The sequence below is a fragment of the Durio zibethinus genome, chromosome 9, assembly GCF_047325235.1.
Source record: "Durio zibethinus cultivar Kanyao isolate XHJ-2024 chromosome 9, ASM4732523v1, whole genome shotgun sequence".
NCBI classification, from domain to species: Eukaryota; Viridiplantae; Streptophyta; class Magnoliopsida; order Malvales; family Malvaceae; genus Durio; species Durio zibethinus.
Window position 1 is genome coordinate 2,472,231 of NC_143170.1, and position 26,206 is coordinate 2,498,436.

Below are 26,206 nucleotides of genomic sequence, written 5' to 3' on the forward strand. Positions count from 1 at the left end.
TGAATATTTATATTTTGTTGTATAACTTGGCGGTATATTAATATTTATGTTATAAAATTATATATTATTTTTTATTATCGAAATATTTCAATGATAACAAATTAATTGTGAAATAAATTATATATAATATAATATAAAAAAATATGTCTTTGGACTTAAAGTACACAACTTGGGTTAAAAAAAATATATTTGGGCTTGATTAATGGGCTTATAGGAAAACTCGAGAAAGGCAAATGCTAGGAGATGATGCAATCATGAGCATATTCTGACATTTTATTTGAGATTTTCCAAGTTATGATGGAGTGGCACTGTCTTGGAACTTAATTGCCCAATCCCATATAAATTGTTCATCTCTCAGGGTCAGTTTTTTTGAAAAACTGAATGAAATTTTATTTGTAATGTGCACAATTTGTGGAAGTTACCCTTACACAGAAGGAAGAGACGGAGGCTTGAAACTGCAGAAGTTTATGAACATTCACAGGAGAAAACTGGCTTTTCTCATTGAAAACAGAGAATCTTCAAGCGAAAATTTCCAAGCACAGGCAGAAACACTTCTAGCTTGGAAAATACTGGCATGGAATTCCTTGGAATGGTTCTACTTCTGAACTTGAACTATCACATTGGGGGCTTGAAATGTGATACTCGAGTGCTTATGATCTCCTTCATAAGTCACAACTAGCATGGTTGGATCCTCCAAACATCGTTCCACGTGCTTTCTTGCCAGGCATCCCTTCATGCTGCTGCACTTGTAGTAGCTCCTTGGCAAATAAGTCATGGAAAACATGTCAATCAGGATTAGTAATGGTTCTGATTGATTGACAATAAGAATGCCGAAGCATCTTTCTTGGTTAGATGCAAGAAGCATCCCTAAAGTTCCAGTGAAAAGAAACTGTTTTCTCCTGTCTGTTTCATGTTCCATGAGAATACATCCATTTGTGCTAACTTTGTTAATTTGAAGAGTTGGTTGAGCAAACAGTATCGCATATTTGGACCCCCAAACCATGAAATGTCCCTTATTTTCAAAATTTATGAGCTGAATGTGTTGATTATTGCCTAAACTGAATCTATTACCAAATGCAACTGGCAACATCTCAGATCCAGAAGAGATGAAATTATAAAAAAAATGATATGATATTCAAACATTGAAGACAGACTTCTGATTTTTGAACCCTGATTCATTGGAATGACAGAGCTAAATGCCATTTAATATTATGATCAACTGATAACTAGCTTGGGATGAAAAGAAAAAGGTAATACCATATCATACCTAGGATAAGGAGATCCTTTAATGGGTTTCTGTCCATATTTCCTCCAAGAGTAATCATCTGGAGGTATATCAGATAGTTTGTTGCTTACAGCTGGAACCCGAAAAGTTTTCTTTATTCTCAGTTTCCTGCTGGGACAGAAACGAAGAAATGAGTCACTGAGAAATAATAGAAATAAAACATATCCATCCTCAGCCACAAGGAAATATTAAATCAGTAGATACAACTTACAAAGAAGCTATCAGATTATTAATGTCAAATATTGAACTCATCCAAGCCCCCATAGATATGTAGATTTCAGACTTTTGACAATTTATCATGTCACATGAGAAATTGAAATGAGGATTTACCGTCTCTTTGAACAGTGACATCCCCCAGTTGATGCAGCACATTTTGTACTAGCTTCTTCACTCTCCACCCCAACCTTTCTCTTGGAAGGAAACATACAAGACTCATCCTGAGAAACCAGAATTTCTGATGATGACTTTGGAATTATCTTCTTGTCCATGTTACTTCGTCCTTCCAAACTAAACAGTGACATGCTTGGCAGTGTTGAAGAATGATGCAATCCCATGATCAAATTTGGCAAAACCACCACATTTCTGGGGATTAAACCAGTATTTGATTGATTATGCTGTGGAGAGACTAATTGTCTGAGAATATGCGGTTGGCTTGATTTGCAACCAGAACTTTGAGATGCAAAACTGGGGCTATCCATCAATTCAATTGGATTTACGTTACAGGATTTCGGCAACGGACCCTTTCTGATCCTCTTACGGTCTGATTGAATTGATCCATCAAGGAGGGTAAGCAATTTTCTGAATCCATTCACTGCATCTTGAGCCATAAGGTTTACTTCCTGAATGCTTCTCTTTTGACTTTGATCACAAATGGAACTAAACAAGTGATTGGCGAGTCTGAAACTGCTTTGAGCAACTTCATGAACTTTGAAATCCCATCTTGGGGTCATTGAAACACAAACACCTGAAGCTTCTGTCATGATTTACTAACAAAGAAATGATATCTGAAATCTAGCTGATAAGGCCTGAAATGTAACAAAAGCAAAGAGACTTTACACCAAGAACCAGACAACCTTTAATTTAATGATCAACTTCTGCCTGTATAACTCCTCATATAAAAATAACATAGGCTAGAGAGATTTAGACTAAGTTTTTGATAAAACCAATGTACAGAAACCACCAAAAGATGAATCCTGTATGAGTCTTGTACTAATTGAATAAGCCAAATATAGAAAACCAACAAAAAGATTACTTAATTTTTTGAAGTACACAACCGATCACATCTAACTCTTTGCCCTCACAGTCAACGGTGGCTTGGGTTACACAATACTCCAACCAATGCACACCATAACCATAGTATTCTCAAATTAGCAACAAATTAAAAAAACTGATAGAGAGATATTGAGGTGAAAACAGATGAGAAAATTGAAAAGTAGAATCAACAGTGACTGCAATTGCCGGCTTTATGTAATTCTTATTCAATATTGTAATCAATTTGCAACTTCATCAAGGCTCTAGATATAGAAAAGAAATGGTTCAGAGGAGAACCTTAAGGTACATTGCCTGCCTACTCAGAAACAGAAGTGCTTTATGAATGTTCTTTTTGTGGTAGTACTCCATTTAATTACCCTATTTACCGATGAAAAACTTTTCATGTAACAATATTTTATCTTGCAATAAACTGAATGCAACTGATATATGGGTTAGAATTAATTCAGGCACTTGCTATAATTTTATAGATTTAAATTTAGATTCGAATAATAATATGGAAAACCAATGCAGATAAAGAAACAAATAGATAATTTAATCCTTGACCTTTTCATATTTATTATTGAAATAGCATTATATTTGTAGGTTGTGGGGTGTGCAAAATTACAGAAGATGACACACAAAGATTCAAAGATTTAGGTGAAGACTTTTGGCTCCATGTGGCATTTCTTGCCCATGAATCTAATCTACTAAACCAGCCAGCCAACCAAAATTATAAGCAGTCTCTCTCACTCAAGCAACTTGGACCATTGGTATTTATCCTCTCGGGTTCATGATTGAAGCATGCTTGTTCCTAAAGGATGTTCTTAAGTGGCTTCAATTCTTCATTATTTCATTATTTGATTTTCTTGCCAAGGAAATCATATGATAGATCAATCCTCTCTTAAATATGCCACGTATTAAGATGACCACTAAAAAAGGACTCTTCATCAGATTCTAGTGCTGATCATGTGGATATTGATGGTTGGAAGAGCAAAAGAGCCATGTAAAATATCTGGCCCCAACATCCAAACACTACCTTCAAGATGGTTTGGTTTGATTTAGAGATCATATATATTAGTTCTAGCCTTAAATTAAAAACAAAAAAAAAATTGACTTCTTCAAGCGGTCGGCATATTTCAGTTTTGTATATTGCTAAAAATTTGAAGGCTTCCATTGGAAAAAGCGAGTGTTCTACTTCTAACCAAGGCATCTCCCTTTGCTGGCACTGACATCCTAGACTCCCAAGGGCAAAGTGCTTTTCTTTTCACTACTTGGACAAGTTCCTCAAGACTCAAGAGTGGTCGGTTTAATAGTATTTGCCTTAGTAGCAAGTCTTCTTTATCCTTTACATCGAGCCCTGTGACTGTCCGCCGAAATGAAAAACTGGTGACTTTTTAAACAAAATTTCTGCGATCAACGTATGAAGTCTACTGATTTCTTCATTGAATCATAATTCAGAACATAGCCAAATAACTCCGAAGAAAGGGTTAAAAATGGATAGGTCAAATCATTATCAGAACATAGTTAAATATCTCTAGGTCAATGAATGTGCTTACAGATTATTTTTAGTTAAAAAGATATTGGATTACACAATACATTAAACTTTAAACTTCAACTTAAATATCATCTAAAAGTTTTTCTTCCAACATAATTGAGTCTTGACCTTCTGCCTCTCACTGGTGTACACCAACTCTCTCCGTTAGCCATCTTAGCTCTCATTTTCCTGTACTCCCTTGATCTTAAAACTCCCTCAAGAATGTTTATATCTTCACGAATTTCGTGTCTAGAAAGAGATGCGAGACCAGGAAGTATGTCCCTCTGAAAATCCTTCAGTCTCCTTCCTCTTCTCAACTTGATACTAGAATCTTTTCTATCTGCGTCACCAACTTCAAGTGGCTTTGATGTTATAGAATAGTCATCAGCACTGCTTTCTGTCAGTTTCAGAGTCATTAACTCAAAAGAATCAGCGGAACACTGTGGCTGCTCCTTGTCCTCATTCTCTAACTCATTGGACCCTGTCCGTGTTGAAGATTCCTGATAGCAAACAGAGTTCTCCAAGGAGATATGGATAAGTGACTCTGCTGCTATTTGGATCAAATCATCCACTTCAGCTGATTCTTCCCTGTTATTGTAACACTCATGTTTCATTTCATTACTGTCAGAAGATCTTTGATCCTGCTCACCTGATAAAGTTTCTGCAACTTGAGATCTTCCATGGGTTCCTGAAAACTGATCAGATGCAGGAAGACTTGAATTACAGGGTTCAATTCCGGATTTCATAGTCCTTACAGGACTTGAATCATTATCTGAAATGCAGCTAGAGTTCCCTGAAGTAGGAGACTCATCAGGATGTTCATCTTCAATCGTAATTTGGATTTTATCAGAACAGAACAACACAGTGTCCCCTTCTTCAATCCTCTCACAACCCATTTGAGTAGAAACTACGCATGCAGGGTTTGGACCATGAGGAGGAACATTTGGTAACTTCAACATCAGTTCGTCCCTTCCATTCTTGGTGTTTTCGCTGTGGCTGCCAAGGTCTTTGGGAAGGTTTATTTGGGGCCTGGATAGAGAAGCAGGACCAATAAGGCTTGTTTCACATTCATTCCTTCCACTGAGTTCAGAATTTCTGACTTGAATTTCTGTTCCCCTGTCCTTGTTATTGGAATTCATCAAAGGAAGTTTTACACAATGATCTTGTTGAAGCATCTCAAAACTGTCATTAGAGACCTCCGTAATTTCTTTTCTCCAAAATGTGGTCAGACACAAGGTTTCCTGACTCCTGCTAACCAGTCCACTAAAACCACCTGATGAGCTAGTTGTTAAAGGAAGGGCCACTACTGCATCATTTGAGTGACAAGACCGATCCTCAAGCTGAGCTACATTAAGGTCCAAATGTCCCACTCCATTTGATATGAACTGGCGTTCTCCAGTAAAAAAGTTTTCATGTGGCATATTTGCATGGCATTTCAATCCTGTAGATGGGATGAAAAAAGAAAGGCTAAACTATGATACTTAAAATATATGCTTGAACAGAACAAGAACAGAGGCAAAATTGTTCCTACGAGAATGCTGCTTTTAATGTGAAGAAATCACTATTACCTTGATCAAAATAGCTCCAGTCTTGGCAGCATTTGCTATCCCCAACAGAGGAGCTACTCTCTGCAATCTCACTAGATAGATCTTTCTTTGTCCTTTTTGAAGTGATTGCATCAGAGGTTATAGCAACTTGTGAATCATGCTTTCCTTCGGAATATGTAACTTCAGCAGCAAAATCTAAAGGAGCATGTTTTGCATCCCCATCTGAGGTCTTCTCAGTAGATTCTTCCAAGTCAATGACAATTCCAGAGCAGGTAATAGTTTTCTTGTCATTACAACTTCTCTGTTTATCTTCCTTTTTCCCCTTGGCTGCTCCAAGGCTCAAAGAAAGCCTCAACTCCAGAGGATCTGAGAAATCATAACCATGAAGAGAATTTACATCCTTGGTTTCTTTTAAGTAATCCCCAAGTTTTCCTTTATTTGGAATATTATTATCACCAAGACTAACATACTGATCAGGTAGAAGTTGAAGATCAAAAGGCCTTCGCTGAAACTTATGGTATTTGCACCTCCACCCTCCTAACAACTCCTGACTTAAAGATACTGTTGACCCCACCTGAACAAAGTTTCAAAGAGAAAATGTTAGATCTGTTAACCCATCCTGTAAAAGAACACAGACACTTCCCAAAAGGAGAAAAGTCATGATAAATGCATTTTTGCATGCAAAAGCAAAGAACTCTCAACTAGATTTCTCTTACACTAATAAAACTTTTCACCATATCTTCCTGATCATATTCCCACCCTTCAAAAGCTTTAGATTAAAGACATTTTATTTCATAACACCATTCGAGAAAGAAGCAAATCTCTAACTAATTAATGAAACCCACTCAAGCATCCTTGGAGGTCAATTTTCTAAGATTTCAAAAGACAGTAGCTTCAATTACCATGGGAACTGAATTTGTGGGGAATCTGGTTTCTTGGGGCAATGATTGTGCATTTGCTTTCCATGAATTGTACTTTTCCAGCTCCAGAAGGGCAAGATCCTTCATTAGAGTCTTCTGAACACTATATAAGCGATGGAGTTCATGGACCTGACAAAACCAACAGCAAGAATGTTAGCATCTAAAGTGGGGGGAGAGTCATGATTCTTCCATGCGACAGATGTTGACATGCATGGCCTCATGGTCCACCCTTCCAGCAAAAGCAATATATTGAAGTATAACTCTAAATTACATGATTTCATCTAGTTGGAGAGCAATAAGATTGACAAGAACCCAAATTTCAAGCCAAAACTTTCTACATCAAGATGGCCAAAGGCTTGACCCATCAAAGGGAAATTATTTATATGCATCAGATAAGCCAGCCCTTACGCCAATTCTGAACAGAAAAAAGTAGCAAACTAACATGTAAAGACCCACAAAGATATCCTTGTACCTGCTTTCTGAATATGATCTCTTGGTTGAGCATCGTCTGCTTGAAAATATCTTTAAGTGAATCAGTGTATCGTTGCATTGAATTCAAATCAATATCTCCTAGTGTCAACATATTTTCCTTAAAAGAATGGAACAAATGCCTTATATGATATCAGATCTTTCATCCTTGAATAAATGACTCTTGAAATGATGTTTCACACGGTCCTTTGGTCTCCATCTCTGCACCATTTCCTCACAGAAATGATGGTTATAAGATAGTGCAGCACCACTAATAATCACTAAGATTGCCAATCGGGGAAACTGATAATAGCAAATAAGGCAGCCAATCTTGGAAAGATATTAGTCTTTCCGCGTGAGAAACGTGTCCTGTTTTAATGACTATCAGATAAACTTTGAAAAAGTTCCATCAATTTCATTATAAAAACATAATAATTTAACAAAGAAAAATCCTTACCGGAAAATATTTTCATTTAAACATAAAACCAAAATGATCACGGTCTTTACAAGATTTTTCGGTAATTCTATCTACTGACATACTTTGCTATAAAGGAGTTTAAAGTTAAAAATATTTCCAACCACATAAACTTGTTGAATCAATATGAGCTGTAATTAGCAAATTTAGGATTATAACTAAAAGAACCCAAGCCGAAGTACCCAATAGTACATGGGCCCTAGGTGATGTTATGATGAAAAAGTTTGACCATTCGGCAGTATGAAGCAGAGATTCCATGTTTGAAAAGATCTATGTATATAAAATGAAAGAATAAATGATTAACGTTAGCTCCACATAACAAGATTACATTTTCTCAGCTGTTTCCCATTGATCAGTGCTGTTTGTAGGATATGTTATCTCATAATACGGTATAACAGCATCCCCAGAATTATAGGTTCAATCCATACATTTGACAACATTGAAATAATGCATTCTAAAAGATAATTAAAAGGCTCAACTAAGCTTCATCCATACTCATGTCTAGCAACTCAATGGTAGCTGACATGCCATTTCCTAGGTAAAAAAAAAAAAAAAATCCAACAATAAACTTGTAGTTGGGGAGAAAAATAGGGTGGCTGAAACACACAGACCGCACCCTGAGTATATAGAAAATCCACATACTTGGGTGATTGAAGTCACTTCTAACAATCACAAACAACACTCTGACACTAATCAAACATGAACGAGCCAGTTCAATGTAAAAGAAAGTTGCTAAAGGAGTTCGATTTAAGACGCCATTCAACTCAGCTCTTTATATTATTCAAAGATGTGCAGGACTGCAGGGTGTATGGATATTTACCAAAAGAAGGTCTTTTTCCCTTCATTTAGAAATAACTATTGTTTTTCTCCTCATCATGAAGATGAATCTTGGTAAAATTCATAGGAAAATCTTAACATAAAACAGAAGCCATGAAAACCATATTCTGTTTAGATTTTATGCATAAAAAACTTGATTACGTATACATAGAAACAGAATAAACCCAAAGAAACAGAACTTAAATGCCAATAATTGTTAATTTTATCAACATTTAGTAAAACAAAACCCACTTCATCCAAGCCATGAATCATTAAACAAATAGGCAGAAAAGCTAACAAGACATGAACACATAAACAAGTGAAGAAACAAAAGTCAAAATTTATCCATAGTCGAATTCCAAAAATGTAAAGGGAGAAAGAACTCACCAGGAGACAAATAAGACAAAAAAGCATTCCACCATAAGAAAAAAAAAACCTCCACTTTCCACTTGTTTCTCCCCAGAGCCCCTAACTGTCTTAACCAGATCACAATCAAGATATTAAAAAAGAAAAGAAAACAAAAACAATTCCCAAGACTCCCAACAACTAAAAACTTGATGCAGATAGATGCAAGAGAAGATATGTTAGAGAAAATAAATGAAAATGAATCAGATCACTTTGGGCTTGGGACCAAAAAAAAACCTGAAAGAGAAAGAAAGGAAATGTAATGTAATGTAATGAAACCATGAAAGAGGAGAGAAGATAATTCTCTTTTTCTCTGTTTCTGAAGAGAAAGGTATTCTAGAGTAGTTTATGTGGCACATCATTGTTTCTTTTTCTGCTATTTATATTTACTTTCTGTCCCTTTCTCTCTCTCACATAATCTTTGGGATTCCTTTATTATTTTATTTTATTTTATATTTTTTAGATTTCGGGCTTTTCTAAGAGGACCAATCGGGAGTGGTAGGACAGTTTCAACTGCAAAAAGCAAAGATAAGGCCATTTAATATGTTATGTTCTTATTTTTACATTTCTGTCCCTCCATTAATATGTCCTTTTTCCCATCTTCCGTTACCCTTTGGTTCACTGTCCCATTCTTCCAAGCTACCCGATTTATAATTATTATAAGTAACTACATCATTATTCTCAAATCCACATCTTGTAAATATAATGTTTCTTAAGTCAAATGTTCTATATAGCTTTTGTCTACAACCATGAATTAGGTTAAATAATAAAAATGATATGATGATATTTAATAAAGCAAAACATGGGCTTCAGAGATTTTATTCTTGCTCTACTGGCTAAGCAAAATATTGTCATATACTTGCTCCTTTATGGCTGCTGTGGAGGATCGTAATCCTTCTATGACTTAGCGTAGTTTGATGGCAGGAAGAGACACAATTGCTGAAGGAAGGCTTTAGGTGGAGATCGGTGGGGAATGGGATGAATACAGTCGCACGAGAGACAAATGGATAAATAAACCAGGTTTGGATATATAGAGCAGAAGTTAGGGATCCTGAACTTCTTACCCAGGTGATGGTATCTGATTTGATTGATCATGCAGAAGGAAGGTGGATGAGGTTAAGCAATTATTTGTTGAGGATGATCGATGTTGTTAAGATTTTAGTTACAGATTCCTTTAAGCAGAAGGTCTCCTTCAGATTTGCTGGTTTGGAATGCTACTCCTGATGGCAAATTTATTGCCTGCTGGGCTTATCTGTTAACTCTCAACTGCAATAGGTGCTGGTATGGTTCCCATTGATCACAAGGAGTTCATCATCCATATCATTAATTAGTTTTCTTTTTAATCCATTTTGCAGTTTATGTATAATAATTGGCTTGCTTCACAATGTGGCTGCCAAGGCATTGAAAAATGGAGAAAGCAAATGTACCGTGCAGCTTCTGAGAAAAGACGTCTTCGACCAGTGACATACAAGGATGAATGGGAAGACCACCACCTGGTTTTGGAAGCCCATGAGTACTTCACAAAGTACACCATTAATAAAAAACAAATCCATGTACAAAGGTGAAGGATGTCAGCCATTACAGAATGTTTTACTTGTATACTAATTCTCTTCGATTCAATTTTGACCTTAATGATTTAATAAAACAAAGAAAAATAAAACCTTGTAAATTGTCATTGCAGTTTTCCTTGGCAAGGTTTTGACTGCAAAACGAAATAAAAGAAGAGTGTGTTTTATAGTTACAGCCTTTTATGACTTTCCTTCTACTAAACAAAAAGATGCAGGTACGAAAAAAAAACTGCAGTGCACCAGCCGGGAATCGAACCCGGGTCTGTACCGTGGCAGGGTACTATTCTACCACTAGACCACTGGTGCCATTTTTGTTAGACGCTTGCAACTAATTATAAAATTCGTTTTACCACTTTAAGGATAAACAAGATATTAAAAATGTATTTGTTGTTCAATTGTTACACTATAAAACCTGCAAATTTTTAATATCTCTTTGTCGATTTTCTTTAGGTTATAGTCAAATGTATCTGTTGGACATGCATGGTTATTGCAGTTTGAGTATTACAACTAGATTGCAGCTCAGTGTGGATGCCCAGGCTTCGAAGTATGGAGACGGTTAATGCATGATACTGTATACACTAATAGACTCGCCCCACCAGAGTACCTTCAGGTATGGGAATGGGCAAAACCTTGTTTTGCAACCCCATGAAGACTTCAAAAAGAGCTACCAAATATAAAGCCTAATAGTGGATGCATTCATCAATAACACAAGCATCTGTTAATTCATAGGTTGCAGCTAGCCTGCATGTATAAAGCACAAAGGAGTTACTCATCAGTCATCACCCATGCTCTACTCAAAGTTCTGTTTATCTATTCCATTATATTCGAAAAGAAGCTCCAATATAAAGATGATTTAAGCATCCTGGTTTTGAACTGTATTTATTTGATAATGTTTTCCTTTAGGAATATTGTAGCTATACTGAACATATAAAACAGCAGCTTTATAGCTGTGCTGGCTTTGCAATTCCATTCTGTTGTTGTCAGGTGCGTGAGTGAGTAATCTTCTTTTTGTTGATTTCGGGGGTCCATTTTCCAATCCATCCTCAGGCTTAATGCCTTTAGATTTGATATTTTGCTATTCCTGTATTCCAATTTGCCAAAGATGGTGGCATTGATATGTGAACATGAATAGCACCTAAATTTCAAGTGCCCAACCCATGGTCAACAATGAAATGGCAAATGATAAAACCATTTGTAAATGACCACCAAAAATGACTACTATTCTAACTGAAGTTCCACACCAAAAACACACTTTTCCTATTGTCCCAATCGAACAAACATCCCTTTGAATTTGGGATGCTCAACTTTCTGCACCTTCTAACCAATACAGTTAAGGCCACGGGGCTATATTTATTGGGATGAGAAGTGTCACGCATCTTTATTTCCCAAAGGCCCAAGGGTATTGGTTTAGTTCCTTAAATATGTACCAAAATGGGCTGAATTGAGCTAACATTGCCTTCAGGCCTCCCCAAATTCTCAGTTTTGGGCTGCATTTGACTTGGATCCTTTATTAAGATATAATAAGATGATAACTCATAATGAAAATCGGAGGATTTTGGGTTTTTAAAATCGAATTCATCGTTATAACATTACTCGTGGAGTGGATTTTTTTTTTTTTTATTCAGGGAAAGGTAATACGGAAAAGGGTAGGAAATTTTGACTCAAAATTAAGATTTTTATATTTTTGTAAAACTTCCTTAATCACTAAATCAAAAGGTAAATGACGGAATGAATAAACTTTGAGTTGATATTTTGGTAACAAACGTCCTATATGCCCTCCTCCCTAAACCCTACTCTAATCCTCTCCCTAGCTCTACCTGTTAAATGAAACCCCAAAAAGCAATGTTGTTTAAAATAACTATAATTTATACCCAGTCATGTTTTTCCAAAATTTCATGTGCTGCCAAACTTTTTTTGGCATGGTTGAATTAACCATGTCATCATATTAATCGTATTTAAATTATTAAATTTGTTCAAACCATATAATATATGTTACTAGAAAAATTACCTGATCACACATGGATTGTAAAATTTTTTTATTTTGATGAAATATAAAATTTTTAATTTAATAATAAATTAAAAATTATTTTTTAGTATTTTGTTGGTTTTTTATTTTTAGAAAAATATAATCTTTTTAACAAATAAAAAAAATGTTCTAATTGTGTAACTCAATTACAATTGGATAGATGTTAACTTCTATTTTAAATAAGAGAGGCTATTTAAAAAAAACTTATAAAATAAATCCAAATTCAATAATACATACATGATAATCTAACCTTTTGATATAATATTTATTTATTATAAATATTAATCAATCATCAAATTCAAATCCATTTGCCCATGAAATCAAAGGCCACTAATATTATCACCCATTCAACTTAATTTTTTTAAAGAAAAAATCAATAATTTTATTATGGTAAGAAATACATTATAGTAATTTTGATTAATAACAAGTAAAAGGCATTTTTGTAATTATAGCTAGAGGAGGTATTATAGTAACTTTGACAAATTGTGATATTGGGGTATTTCAATAATTATAATGAGGGGGATATTATAATAATTTTAATTAATTATAAAATGAGTACTACACTAAATTTAGACACGTGCATTCAATTGTCAAATAATTAAAAATGTATTATAATAATTTTCAATGAAATTTTGGTTGATTTTGAAAAGAGGGGCACTACATTAAATTTTTACTCATGTTAAGCAATAAGCAAATAATTAGAATGTCATAATTGTAATTTCCAAATGGGTTTATTTTCATTATGTAGTTATAAAATTTCAAATAAAATGACATATGTAAATTTTTTATAAACTAATTATAAAGATATTTTCATAATTATGGTAAAAAGTATTATAATTATTTTGATGGAAAGGCATTCTGGTAATTATAATGAGAAAATATTATAGTAATTTTGATCAATCATGATTGTAGGCAATTTTCATAATTATAGTTAGAAAGAGTATTATAGTAATTTTAGCATAATATGGTATGAGAATTATTTTTGTAATTATGATATAATGGTATTATAGTGATTTTATATTTTTAAGAGTTTTTTTTTTGTCATTTAAGAATAAAGGACATTATATTAATTTGAAATTTATGAGAGAGGTTTTTTTTTCATTTAAAAAATGAGGAAATTATAGTGATTTACATTCAAAAGAAAAGGTATTTTTGTCAATTAAATAGGAGGGCATTATCGTCTTTTTAAACACATGTCAAGCATTTGGTCAAAAATTAAATGAGTAAAATTGTCATTTCCATGGTAGGTTACTTTTATATATAGTTATAGATATGTAATCTTCTAATCACATAATTATATTTTTGTTGATCATTTTATATTTTTATGTAAAAAGTTATAATTTAAAAATAAAAAATTATAAATATTAAAATTTAAAATTTATACACTATTGATGTCATTTCTTAAAAATAATTATTTAAATACAATTTAATTAAATTTCAAATTCAGATTAACCATTTTATATGCCATATCTTATCTTCATATGACATAATTATAATTTATTAGCACAAAGCAACAATATTAAGTGAGTTTTAATTCATAGACGAACCTCAACCAATAGCCTCACTAAAACATTCTCATCGTGTTATTTTAAAGAAAGATTTAAGATGTTAGAAATTAAGTCATAAACTAAAAGTCATTCGGTATTGTTGTGTATTTTATATTTTATATTTTTAAAATTTTTGTTTTATTTTATTTTATTTTATTGAATTTGAAAACATGAACAGAATGATTTTATTTAAAAAATGTGATAATAAAAACATATAAGAGAAAATATTTAAAGTTTTTAGACTCTATTTGTTATTGATAATATAATAATATAAATATTATATTAATAAATAAATAATATATTATATTAATATAATATATAATTTATTAATATAATATTATTAATATAATAAATATAATAATATTTATTAATATAATATTTATATAATAAAAATATTATTTTATTAATATAATAATTGTAGCTTTGCTGTAACGTTTAATTGTAAATTCTGTAAACAGTACTCAATGATAACAATGTTAAATTATTTTTTTAAAAAAGAAAACATAATTTTTTAACTTTCAATAATTTCTAAAATTTTGTTTTCAATTTTTAAAAACAAAAAATAAAAACAACTTACCAAACATATTTTTATTTTTAATTTAAAAAAAATTTAAAATAAAAATAAAAATAAAAAAACAAAAACAAACAATCCTTTAATTGTCTTTCTTTTGTAAAAAGAAACCTACCCTTTATTTGAAACCCAACGTCAACCAATGGTATCGATTAAAAATTTCTACTTGCAAATCCAATTTATATCGGAGGTGATGGCGTATAATCCACATTGAACATTTTTTATTAGCACGATCATTTATAAAACTATATAATTTAAAGTTAAAAAATGAAATAAAATCAAAATTAAACAAGTGCTTCTTTAATTTTTTTTTTTTTTTCAAGTCAAAGGACAGAAAGTTTCGACAACTAGTAGCTGAACAAACTCTTAACTTCTGTTGTTGGGGAAAAGAGTTAAGTTAGAACTTGGAAGAATGAGTAGAGGAGGGTGAGGGGACTGAAGCTTCCATCCTTTCCTATGCAAACCAAACCTTGTAATTCACGAACTAACAGCCAATGGGTATTTGCCACGTACCCACTAAAGAGCAAAAATGACCAAGTGTCAAGTTCCACCTGTTTTCTGTCCAGCAAAACAATCCCACCACCACCACTTGGATTGCAGCAAAAATAAAGTCATTGGAAATGGTGAAGCACATTGCATGAAGAACATATACTTATGGTGAGAGAAATTAAGAGTAGCATTGGGGTTTCCGCATAATTGGTTGGCAAAATCGCCAACTTTTTTTCTTTTTTATTTTATCATCGGACCCTCCAAAGATCTTTACCTAAAACAGCCTGAAATGAAACCTGTGTGTCACTCAAGTTTTGCATAAATCTATTGAACCTTTTGTAAAAATTGATTTATGAAAGTTATTTGCTTTGAGTATCTCTCGTTTTCTCGGCGTTCATAGTTTATGTGCTTTTTCCATTTTTAAAGATCCCTGCTTTCTCCGTTTAGGCAACCGAAGTTTCAAAATTTTCCTCTCTATCTCTCATTTCATAGCTATAATATTCCTTTGCCGCTGAAAAGTGAGTGTTTTCTGTTTTTTTTTTTTTGGTGTGTGAGCGTAAATGGCAAATGCATCTGGGTTTTTCTCACCTCCAGTTCCGAGGATGAGGAGAAATATTCAGCCTTCAATAGGCATTTTTCGATCTGGGTTTTGCTTCTCTGAAGGAAACTTTAGAAGGGTTGTCTGCTCAAGTGGCATTGAAGGTGCAGAGAAGCATGTTTCCCCTTCTGAATCTCGATTACCCAAGTAAATTTCTTCCGCTTATTTATACGATTTCTTGTTTGATTGTTGCTTGGTTGATTTATTTCTCTGGAAATTGTGTTGTTGGAGTCTAGCAACTAGTTTATTTGTGAAAACTGTGTTAAATGAGCATGGTTTATGGTTCTTTATTGTGTTCTAGTAGTTTAGTAAATATGAATATTTTTTCACGGAAGAAGAAATTTTTGGTTTATTATTGGGTTTTAATTTTATTAGGATTGCGTAGTTTGCGTGTTATATTTATTATGAAATTGAAGGCTAGAGTGCTCTTGCACAAGAATCATGTGCGTTGAACAAAGACAATTCTTTTCATTTATAAATTGATGAAAGGGGTTCATGCATGTGCATTTGGAGCTTATTTACAGGGGATTTGACTTAATTAAATTTGAAAGATTAGGATCTCCCATTAATCGTGTTGCTTGCTCTTGGTGGATTTCCATTGAGGGTTGAAAAATTACTGATAAGCTGAAATTGAGATCCACCTAGTTTATGCGAAGGTAGCTTTGCAGAGGTTTCTTGAACTTGGTATCAGCAAGATGTTTGGTTTAATATGCTCTTAAGTAGTCCTAGCTGAATTAACAATTAATTAACCTTAATCTCCAAATTAAGAATGGTATAATCAGCGGTTTAGGAGACTGTGTCTGGCATAACAAGAATAACTTGTTGTACTGAGTTTGCCACTGAAATAGTATCGGTTGTTATCCCTTCATGGATATATATGATATAGGAAAACTTGCTTTGGGTTATGAGACGAGAGTAAGGGAGATAACAATCTCTTTGGAGTTTTTGCCATTTCGATAGAGAAATCTTCCTGTGACCCTGGTAGGCTAATACCTACATGCTTTGCTTATATCTGGAGCTTGAAATTAATATGGTCATAATTCAGAAACTTAATGTTTGTTAGTTTCTGGATTCATTGTTGAATGTTTTTTGGTTCGTTTTGTCTCTGGGAGGCCATCTTAGTGATTGATAATTCTACATTAGTCAGGGAGACACTTAACTGGTAAAAGACAGCCAGGTATCAGTAAGCTTTTTGAGCACTCCAGGCCTGTATAGTGTTACTATTAATCTACTAGAAGCATCGGTTTTCTCTTCTGATGGTGATTGAGAAGCTCCTGCTGGAGCCTGCAGTTTAAGTAAAATGTTGTATGTAACCCACTTTGGCACTGATGTTATCAAAGAACACATGCCAAACAGCTGGGTCTGCCAACGGCTTTTACTTTGTACTTCAAATTCAGTCTGGCCTTCAGAGTTGAGAAGCAGCCTCATTTTTATTTGTTTATTTACTACTTTCATATTGAAAGGAGAATGATTTTCCTGACGTGATTTACTTTTCTATTTACGCTTTGGAAAAAATACAGGCCTGTCAGTAAAGGCTGCAAGTTGGTTGGCTGTGGGTCAGCAGTGCCAGCTCTTTCAGTTTCCAATGATGATCTTGCAAAAATAGTTGATACTTCTGACCAGTGGATCTCTGTCCGCACTGGAATACGAAATCGACGGGTTATTTCAGGTCAGAACATACTCTAATGCATACTAGTGCTATGCGTAGACTATTTGTCAACTGTTTTGATGGAATTTCCTTCTTGTTTCAAACATTCATTAATGTGATTAAAACCTTTAGCTTAAATCATGTGGAAGGGTATATGTCTTGAAAAGTCCGAGCCCCAGTTGCGCTGAGTTAGAATGGTTTTAAGTACAGCCTCTTATTCTTGCTATTTCTTAAGAGGTTGAAAAATAGTTTATAGAGGCTTTTCGTGTTATAATATGGCAGAATTTTGGCCTGGGTTAAGTGTTGCATCACTTATTTCTAAATTGCTTTTTTGGCCATAGGTGGACCAAAACCTTGTCTGTTTGTGTAGTTTTTTGTTAACAAAAGATGGAAGCTTACATCCCTTCTCTTTTATGTATTGCCGTCCTCATTTCTGTGGTCCTGTGGAGGAGATTCCTATTAACAATTGCTCTTACAGGAAAAGAAAGTTTAAAAAACCTAGCGGTTCAAGCGGCAAGGAAAGCTCTTGAAATGGCAGATTTTGATCCTAACGATCTTGACCTAATCTTGATGTGCACATCTACTCCAGAAGATCTTTTTGGTGCTGCTCCACAGGTATAGGGGGATAGGTTGATATTTATTGCAGAATGTAATAAGGAGGCTTTGATAAAGATAGCAGTTTTCATGATTTATGCCCTGAGCTGCATGTAGGTTTCTAAAAATCTAGAATTGGATGGTTCTGTGCATTTTAAACAAGACTGCTTCAAAATATACTCAGATCAAGAGGGAATTTAAAAATGAAATGTCCTGGATTATCTTGAAAAGCTTGTTTGTTTTGAACAGCACAAATAATAGTATGTTTTGTATTATAGGAGACTTTGAGTTTGTGCTTACAAGCTTTTCCCCCCTGCATTCTAGAAATTTATCAATATTGGTATATCTTTATTTGTCTCAAAACTATTAAATATTTGTAAAAACTAAATGTTCTTTTGGTTTGTTTGCATGCTTGTTTGGGTTTCATAAGGGGTTTCCTTGCATTTTTGATAGTGGGATCTCATGGGAACTAGTGTAACCAAAGATTGTTGGAAAGTATAATTGTTGCTTTAAGTCACATGAAGGTTACAAACTTAGTAACATACATGAATTGTAGTTGGAGGATAGGGGCTTGAGCAGAGATCTTGATTCCAGGTTTAAGCATTCTCTTTTGTGTGAAAGAGGCAGGGTCGAAAGAGTAACTTTTGTTCTAGTGAAATTTTCCCTAGTACTACATTGAATTTCATGGATATTATAGTAGATTTTATCAAGTGTCATTGGGCATAAACTTCAGATAAATACAAAAATTACTTTCAGAACAGAGTTTAGTTAGACAACTATTTGGCTTAACAAATTTAGTCTAATTTGAGCAGAGGTTGGGTTTTCTTGAGCTTCACTAGTCTTCAATTTTGTATGTAGGTCTCAACACTGCATATGTGCTTATTTTAACAGTAATTTGTGTATGTTTTATTGAATATTAATTTGTACATTGTTCGGGAAACCTTTCTTTAAATTGTCAGGTCCAAAGAGAGCTTGGCTGCAGAAAAACTCCTTTAGCTTATGATATTACTGCTGCATGTAGTGGATTTGTGCTTGGTTTGGTCTCAGCTGCTTGCCACATTAGGGGTAATGAATTTGTTTACTTCATAGCAAGGAGGTTTTGAGTATGGCAATTCATTTGTTATAAAATCAAACTTTTACCTTTATGAATTACAGGAGGTGGGTTTCATAATGTTTTAGTGATTGGAGCTGATGGTATTTCTCGGTTAGTTGATTGGACTGATAGAGGTACATGCATTCTCTTCGGGGATGCTGCTGGTGCTGTTCTAGTTCAGGTAATACATCATACCTTCTTTTTGTAATTTAACTCATTTTTGGATGATGCAATGACAATTTCTTGAATATGCATTAGCTATTACAGCTTATTTCATCCAATTGCAGATTCTAGTTTCCTTGATGAAGAGGATAATCTGATTTGTCAATTTACATGCATATGTGGTGTTTCTGTCTACCAGAGGTCATAATAGTTGGCTGTAAATAGAGAACTGTTTATGAAGGAAAAGATCTTATCTTGCCTTATATCAAGTTGTAGAAGCTTGCATCATGCATGTAATCTGCAATCTTTGCAAGGAATGATGTCTTCATGCATCATACCCTTGTTGAGTTGCCAAACACATTTGCACACATGATACCGGTACAGGAGTGGCATGTGCCTGACTTGCACATTATATTACATTCTTTGGTACGCTTGTGTGATGGAGGACTTGAATAGACATCCTGATAAAAGATACAGTTCTCCATTTTACTTTAATACTTTGTTGCACAATACAAAGTACAGGATTGGAAGTACCTATATTCAGCTGCTCTCATCTTAGATTTACAAAATAGGCAAACATAATTAGATATTTTCTGGGGGCCACTTCTCACCTAAGATTTTGGGAGTAGATGAATCTGAGTGACAGGTTGATCCTTGCATCCAGATTTCATAGCAATGTGCATGTAAGATAGGTTCCTATAATCGTCAGGCAGACTAAAAATAGAACTAGTGGGTTGAAATCATAAATATTTGTGGAGAATTGTCTTTCACTTTCTATTTGGTTTGTTAAAAACCAAACTCTTGTAACCCTGATGGGGGATGGATATATGGTGATTGAGAGATTAAATTATCTAAGACTTTGTTTTATACTTTTAATTGTAACTTTCATATGTATATTTTTAGAGCCAATTGTGCCATTATCATATTCGTTATACCAACTTTTGTATCTGTTGATGTGCCTAAAGTATTACTGGCCTAATGGTTTCTTCTGAAATAATAGTGTTACCATGTACCTGCTTTTCTTTTGCAATGAAACTTAATATCATTTGTGATAAAAATGATTCTTTAGGCCTGCGATGCTGAGGAAGATGGTTTATTAAGCTTTGACTTGCATAGTGATGGTGAGGGTGGAAGGTATGTGCTTCTCATGTTGTGGAAGTAAGTAAACACTATATTGTTTCCTCTGAGGAATTTGACTAAGCTGCCTCCCTTGTTGCAGACATCTTGGTGTCCCCATAAATGACAATAAAACCAGTGATCTGTTGGGTTTTAATGGTTCAGTGTTAGATTTCCCTCCAAAAAGATCTTCTTATTCCTGCATACAGATGAATGGCCAAGAAGTTTTTCGCTTTGCTGTGCGATGTGTGCCACAATCAATTGAGTCTGCCTTGGGAAAAGCTGGTCTCGTTGCCGCCAGCATTGACTGGTTATTGCTTCATCAGGTATATGGTTTAGAGTGTACAGAGATAGTGTTGCTTTTGCTTTTGTCAAAATATGCCCTGCCATTTACTTGGCGAGCTAGCCTAACAAGGAGAGCTCCCTGATTATCAGTGCTTAGATTTCCCTTAATGACAGTTGTTCTACATTATTGTCACTGATGCATTGTTCTTTCATTTTTAAATCTAACTTCAGGCATGTTATATCTTTAACTATGAGAAAGTCCTTTGACAGAAAGTGACTTAGCCAGTCATTAGTGGTACTTTAGGGTTTGGGGTAGAAACATCTCGAGAATAGGAAGAGTACAGTTGGTTCTGGCCGCTGCCCTTATACACCAGCAACCATTGGAAGTTGTTGAAAGCTATTTGGTTAAAATAGAACATTAGTGTTGTTTTGATTAATTTATCTGAGGGTAATGATTAAAGCCCAGGCCATCAGAAGTGACCAACTGCAGCCACTAATTCACATATTTTATGGCTGAGGGTAGTACTCAGCAAGTCAGCATAATATCTTCTAATGATTAAGAGGGGAAAGAAATCTGACAGAGATTCGATTAATGCAGGCAAACCAGAGGATTATTGATGCAGTTGCAACACGTTTAGAATTCCCACAGGAAAAGGTCATATCAAATTTGGCAAATTATGGTAATACTAGTGCTGCATCCATTCCTTTGGCATTGGATGAAGCTGTTAGAAGTGGAAAGGTAAAACCAGGCCATACAATTGCAACTGCAGGTTTTGGTGCAGGTTTAACTTGGGGTTCTGCTATTATTAGATGGGGATGAAAAATTGCCCTGTAGCGAAATTAACCGTGTAGAAAAGAAGAGAAATTCTTATGAAGTGCAGCTCTCCAGTACCTACATCCTGATCCAAAAGCACGCAGATAATGGCAGTTTGCGCTTGCAATCTCCATTTTGTTTGTTCGAAGTCTGTTATATTTTGGTTGTTGCACTGCAAATAAAATTTTATTATTTTTCCTCAAGCCTTCTAACTTTTAGTTTTTCTGCCCTGTGCATCACCATAATGAGCACTGTAATACTAATCCCTTTTACCCCTTTGTGTCAAACGTGGGCAGAAGTATGTTACGGCTGAGCAAAGACGGGAGTCCTCCAATGCACATTTTTTCTGTTCTTTACCAGGATTGATTCTACAAAGCATTCAGCAACTATAACTAGAAAAGTTTTCCATTTAACACTTGCTAGATGGAAGCTGATATAAACCTCTTTGTCTCGTTTGCAGAAGTATTACAAATTTACAACCAGTAGCTAAATTGAATTAGACCTATGTGAAAATTGAAATCCTGAACAGCCAGAAAATAGGGAAATCCATTGAAATTAGACCTTAGTAGAACAGTTTAACAAAGCAATTGAACCAAAAAAGCTTGGAGAGGGTGCTAAATTGGTAATTAACTCATAACTCCAGAATCCAGACCTTGGAACAAGATACAAAATCAAACAACTGTTGACCAAGAAACAACAATAAATATATGTGCAGTGCCTCAAAATCCCCAGTGAACTCCTCCACTGATGGGTGTCTTGCATCGTTCCAATTCACCAAGCAATACCGGGTCTTTAAACCCAACAAGAAATTGGGCTAAACCTTCAAGAAACAAAGCACCCTGATAAACGTCGGTTGCATTAACAATCTCGATGACCACACTCCTCCTCAACCTATTAGCATCCACAAATACACCCAACATTTCTTCCATTTCTACCTTTACTGCCTCTTCCAGGGCCTTTTTCTTTCCCTCACTGGCGGCCCATTTCTTTGCAACCCTTCCCACAAAAGCTTCCTGAACTTTCTTTATTCTAGAAACAAGTGCAGGAACCATTAGCCTTAAGCCACATTCAATCTGCTCAAGTCTTAGGATCAAGTTCTGGGATGGGTTAATCCAAGCAGTCAAAACCTGCCAGGGTTTATCAAGAAGTGAACCCTTAGCAGGATCATTGAAACCAACAACTTCCGCATGTTCTTCATTGTTGGCTGCATCGATGAATGAGCGGAGAAGGTTGGTGAAAAGATAAGGGTGGAGGTCACCAAGAAAAAGGAAAGGGATTTCGAGGGAGTTGCGCCAAGAAGGAAAAAGAATTTGAGAAACATCATTGGAGGCTGCGAGGTCGAGGGAGTCGTAGTAGGAGAGGAAGTGTTGGAGGAGGAGATCACGATGAAAGGGGAGGAGAGTGGGTGAGCGAGAAGAGAGGGATTGGTGGAGTGGAGGGAGGAGGGTGTTCTTGAGAGTGTTGAACCACTCTTCATGGTAGTCTTTGAAAGAGAGAGTGGTGGATTTCTTGCGAGAAAAAAAAGAGAAGGGTCTTGGCATTGTTGCACAAGATGATGCCTGTGGCGAATGACGGAGGATTCTAAGGGCAGTGAGTGGATTGATTCTTCACTTGGTGCAGTTTGGTGGGTGTTTTTAACTTTCTTGGTTTTACACTTGTCGTAGAATGGAGAAAGAAGGAATAGACTAAAGCAGCCAGAGAAGGTTTTGGAGGGAAAAGGACAGCTACTGCCGTTGGTGCCTTGGTGGGTTTTGAGGACTGTATAATGTATGGGCCTGCATTTGTTTAATCTCACATAAATAGCTGTCAACTCTGGATGTCATTTGCTATTGGGCTTAGAGGAATAAAGCCGGTGATGAATTGGATATTGGCATCATTTGTATTAACCTTATCTTGGAAATCAGATAGTTAAGCCCATGCACTTGTAAACTCAGTCCATTCTGAATCCAAATCCGCTTGACATGGAGCCCACAGACCACGCTACTGGGTCCTGGAATCCAATCTTAGCATGGGTCCATCAAGAGAGAAAATAAAAATGGTTTGCTTGTCAATGGGCTAAGAGGTAGTCATCTAAACTGTCGAGTAGTTGCAGTGTTAATTGCTAATGGCTAATGCTAGTCTTTCCATGGTTGTCGAGAAAATTTGTATAACAAATTTGGTCTTATATGGATCCTTGAATAAAACAAAAACTATATAACAAATTTGGTTCGTTGCTAAATGTAAATCTCTTATAGTCTAAAGTTAAAATGGATTTGTTGAATGCAAATGCAATACTGCGAATTCTGCAACAGCTTTTCTTTAAATATCCCAAATCTTAAGATGCTGCTCAAGCCTTGAAGTTAGACAGGGGGGCTGGTTATCAAAAGGAGGATATTTGCACAAGAAAACAGCTTTTCTTTTTGAATAGTTTGTAAGAGAGGAGAAGGATCTAAAGTCTTGATATTCTCCTTGATTATAGAAGACATATAAGTAGCTATACCAAATATGTTACTCCTTGACCTAGGGCTCTGGAGTCTAGTGCTATTTCAGATTACAGATCAGAATCTTAATGAAGGATTTCTAGTATTCTTTGAAATATTAGCTACAGATACAGAATAAAATAAATAAGCACCAAACCGACATCATCAAGACTTAGTTTGTTTACTCAAATGTCTCCTGCTGGATTATGTGCATTTATATGTTGTATAGATAAACAGGTCAAAGCCAGGAAGCCATAACCAGAATTTGGTTATCTTTTCTTTGATGTTATTTTTGGCATCTGTTTGGTGCTAAGATCAGCACTGAAAGTAAACAATATATATATAGTAATGACACTTGCCTTAATAATTAATCACACAAGGCATCGGGTTACTCAAAATAAGTGTTGCAAGTGGAAAGGTATAACTGGTTCGATGCAGAGTTTGTTAATTCCACTTGATATTTTTGTCAGTGAAGTTCTAACGTTATCCAAAACAATCATTTTGAAAGTACATAGTCCAGAACGAAAGGATGAGTTTTTTTACTAACAAAAATTCTTATCCACTCCTAATCAATCCCTTAATTTCCTTCTTTGCAAGCCCCATGCATAAACTTTATCCATACCCAATTGTCCATACATTTAAAAATTAAACAATATTTGCATTATTTTTGTCTCAACGATCTTTTCCCTTCTTTGGGTGAAATCTCAATGGGTATCTCGCTAGTCACTGTGTAAAACGTACTGATATTTGCCTGTGCATGTGTTACGAATTTAAGGGGAAGTCTTGAATCCTACATCGAACATAATAGGAAGGTCACTAGGGTATAAAAGGGTTCATACCATCTCCACCTTGTGAGACGCTTTTTGTAGGATAAAACGGTGAGGTCAGGGGGCCAAAGCGGACAATACCTCATAAGGGTGTGAACCGTAGTGGTTAGACTGATCTGAAAGGCCGGAAGGGTGAATGCCCGGGTTTCGAAGCCGCGCAGGTTCGGAGCTTAAGTCTCGACCCGTAACAAGTGGTATCAGAGCCAGCCCTAAACCGTTCGATCCACGTCAAGCACCTCGAGGGATGTAGGCAGGGTGACCAGTCTCTATGATGAAGACGTCACGAGGTTGGGTGCGGGAGAATGTCACGGACCTAAGGGAGAGTCCTGAATCCCACATCGAACATAATAGAAAGGTCACTAGGGTATAAAAGGGTTCACACCATCTCCGCCTTATGAAGCGTCTTTTGTAGGACAAAACCGTGAGGCTAAGGGGCCAAAGTGGACAATACCTCACAAGGGTTCACACCATCTCCGCCTTGTGAGGTGCCTTTTGTAGGACAAAACCGTGAGGTCAGGGGGCCAAAGTAGACAATACCTCACAAGGATGTGAACCGTGACGGTTAAGCTTTTCTGAGACGCCGGAAGGGTGAATGCCAGGGTCTCGAAACTGCGCAAGTTCGAAACTTAAATCTCGACCCGTGACACATGCATGTAGCACGGACCGGGACCATATATAACTTTGTTGTCTAAGACCACAGATTCATGTGTCACCATCTTCCTTTTTTCTTTGTCAATATCGTTTGCAATTCATGCATTCATGTAAAAATACATGAACTTAAGGATTGTCCTTTATGACAAGTTGGGGGGGGGGGGGGGTAGATGAAAAGAAAGGTGCTTTCAGCCGCAGCCCATTGGGCAAAGGACAACAAAGTGAGTTCCAACTCATGAAAAGCTTATAATATATTTCAATGAATAAGTAAGTCATGATTTCAATAATGTGCAGTGGAGCATCTGCAGGGTCAACTTGGCTCTGAACACCTGAGCCAGGGAGTTTGCATTTTTAGCTCTTCTTCTTTACATAAATATATAATTTTGCATAAGTAACTTGAATCTCTGAACTTCATAAGTTGTTACAGTCTGTCTCGATAAACTTGAAAGAGGAATCCATATATAGGAAGGCTGTCTAAGCGTTCCTTTTAGGTAAGTTATCCTTAGGCCAAATTGGTCACCTTCTCGTACATGCATACACAAAGGACATAGTCGTTCACTGTTGCAATTAGTTTTGCCGATTGAGGAAGTTCAGAAACTGTCTAGTCTTCCCTTTTATTAAGTTATCCCTTCAAACCATGTCTTGTCTTCTCTCTCTCTCTCTCTCTCTCTCTCTCTCTCTCTCTCTTTATTGCTCATGAGCTACACATGCACTAGCACGAACACACATGATTCAAACACAAAATGTTATATCAAATTTGAGTGGTAGAAACCTATAAATGGTTTGTAATTAACCTCGAGCATGTACCCTAAAAAGCTCTACCAAAGTACTTTTAGAGTTGTTAGACTAGCTAGTTTTCCTTTATCCATGATTACCTGAAAATATTAGGATCTGAGAGTTACTTTTGACCCAAGCATCAGATGATCGATGAGTTTAAAAAAATAAGGCTATAAGAAAGGAATAAAAGACCCAATTGTCAACTTGGTTAATAAATTGTGTGAAGTTCTTGAAAGATGGAATTAACATTCACTTCGGATAACGATGGCCAATTTATTTA

The 26,206-nt window shown here is 35.4% G+C and overlaps 4 protein-coding genes and 1 non-coding gene across 7 annotated transcripts; 1 reads left to right on the plus strand and 4 right to left on the minus strand.

The window, feature by feature from the left end:
* Nucleotides 1-244: 244 nt before the first annotated feature.
* Nucleotides 245-2,973, minus strand: LOC111315314 (putative WRKY transcription factor 15). 2 transcript variants are annotated; one of them, XM_022916945.2, is made up of 3 exons: nucleotides 1,616-2,877; nucleotides 1,268-1,393; nucleotides 245-758 (listed from the first exon to the last, which is right to left on the minus strand). In XM_022916945.2, the coding sequence occupies exons 1-3, from the start codon at nucleotides 2,263-2,265 to the stop codon at nucleotides 596-598; spliced, it is 939 nt and encodes a 312-aa protein (XP_022772680.2). In that variant the 5' UTR covers nucleotides 2,266-2,877; the 3' UTR covers nucleotides 245-595. The 2 variants fall into 2 exon arrangements, with proteins under 2 accessions (XP_022772680.2, XP_089622302.1); XM_089766176.1 differs by having other exon boundaries at nucleotides 616-903; nucleotides 1,616-2,973.
* Nucleotides 2,974-4,020: 1,047 nt separating this feature from the next.
* Nucleotides 4,021-9,056, minus strand: LOC111305527 (uncharacterized). Of its 2 annotated transcripts, none has more exons than XM_022903179.2 (5): nucleotides 8,684-9,056; nucleotides 7,010-7,227; nucleotides 6,520-6,666; nucleotides 5,639-6,191; nucleotides 4,021-5,511 (listed from the first exon to the last, which is right to left on the minus strand). In XM_022903179.2, the coding sequence occupies exons 2-5, from the start codon at nucleotides 7,118-7,120 to the stop codon at nucleotides 4,160-4,162; spliced, it is 2,163 nt and encodes a 720-aa protein (XP_022758914.2). In that variant the 5' UTR covers nucleotides 7,121-7,227; nucleotides 8,684-9,056; the 3' UTR covers nucleotides 4,021-4,159. The 2 variants fall into 2 exon arrangements, with proteins under 2 accessions (XP_022758914.2, XP_022758898.2); XM_022903163.2 differs by having other exon boundaries at nucleotides 7,010-7,374.
* Nucleotides 9,057-10,504: 1,448 nt separating this feature from the next.
* TRNAG-GCC (transfer RNA glycine (anticodon GCC)) lies at nucleotides 10,505-10,575 on the minus strand. The gene has a single exon. It is a non-coding gene; the product is annotated as a tRNA-Gly (tRNA).
* Nucleotides 10,576-14,794: 4,219 nt separating this feature from the next.
* On the plus strand, nucleotides 14,795-21,415 carry LOC111305547 (beta-ketoacyl-[acyl-carrier-protein] synthase III A, chloroplastic-like). Its single transcript, XM_022903189.2, has 8 exons — nucleotides 14,795-15,647; nucleotides 17,021-17,169; nucleotides 17,627-17,763; nucleotides 18,702-18,807; nucleotides 18,898-19,016; nucleotides 20,067-20,131; nucleotides 20,217-20,439; nucleotides 20,997-21,415. Exons 1-8 carry the CDS (start codon nucleotides 15,463-15,465, stop codon nucleotides 21,216-21,218), a joined length of 1,206 nt encoding a protein of 401 aa, XP_022758924.2. The 5' UTR covers nucleotides 14,795-15,462; the 3' UTR covers nucleotides 21,219-21,415.
* A 330-nt stretch (nucleotides 21,416-21,745) lies between these two features.
* Nucleotides 21,746-22,861, minus strand: INP1 (transcription factor). The gene has a single exon (XM_022903202.2). It carries the CDS (start codon nucleotides 22,751-22,753, stop codon nucleotides 21,932-21,934), a length of 822 nt encoding a protein of 273 aa, XP_022758937.2. The 5' UTR covers nucleotides 22,754-22,861; the 3' UTR covers nucleotides 21,746-21,931.
* Nucleotides 22,862-26,206: the final 3,345 nt, after the last annotated feature.

What these genes read in the sequence shown, in the direction of transcription:
- LOC111315314 (XM_022916945.2), bottom strand. Translation starts at nt 2,265, where the DNA reads ATGACAGAAGCTTCAGGTGTTTGTGTTTCAATGACCCCAAGATGGGAT. An exon ending in TGTCACTGTTCAAAGAGACG is followed by an intron (nt 1,394 to 1,615) that starts GTAAATCCTCAT and finishes CTGTCCCAGCAG; the next exon opens with GAAACTGAGAATAAAGAAAA. An exon ending in AAAGGATCTCCTTATCCTAG is followed by an intron (nt 759 to 1,267) that starts GTATGATATGGT and finishes TTATTTGCCAAG; the next exon opens with GAGCTACTACAAGTGCAGCA.
- LOC111305527 (XM_022903179.2), bottom strand. Translation starts at nt 7,120, where the DNA reads ATGTTGACACTAGGAGATATTGATTTGAATTCAATGCAACGATACACT. An exon ending in AGATCATATTCAGAAAGCAG is followed by an intron (nt 6,667 to 7,009) that starts GTACAAGGATAT and finishes TGGTTTTGTCAG; the next exon opens with GTCCATGAACTCCATCGCTT. An exon ending in CCACAAATTCAGTTCCCATG is followed by an intron (nt 6,192 to 6,519) that starts GTAATTGAAGCT and finishes AACTTTGTTCAG; the next exon opens with GTGGGGTCAACAGTATCTTT.
- LOC111305547 (XM_022903189.2), top strand. Translation starts at nt 15,463, where the DNA reads ATGGCAAATGCATCTGGGTTTTTCTCACCTCCAGTTCCGAGGATGAGG. An exon ending in CTGGTGCTGTTCTAGTTCAG is followed by an intron (nt 19,017 to 20,066) that starts GTAATACATCAT and finishes ATGATTCTTTAG; the next exon opens with GCCTGCGATGCTGAGGAAGA. An exon ending in AGTGATGGTGAGGGTGGAAG is followed by an intron (nt 20,132 to 20,216) that starts GTATGTGCTTCT and finishes CCCTTGTTGCAG; the next exon opens with ACATCTTGGTGTCCCCATAA.
- INP1 (XM_022903202.2), bottom strand. Translation starts at nt 22,753, where the DNA reads ATGCCAAGACCCTTCTCTTTTTTTTCTCGCAAGAAATCCACCACTCTC.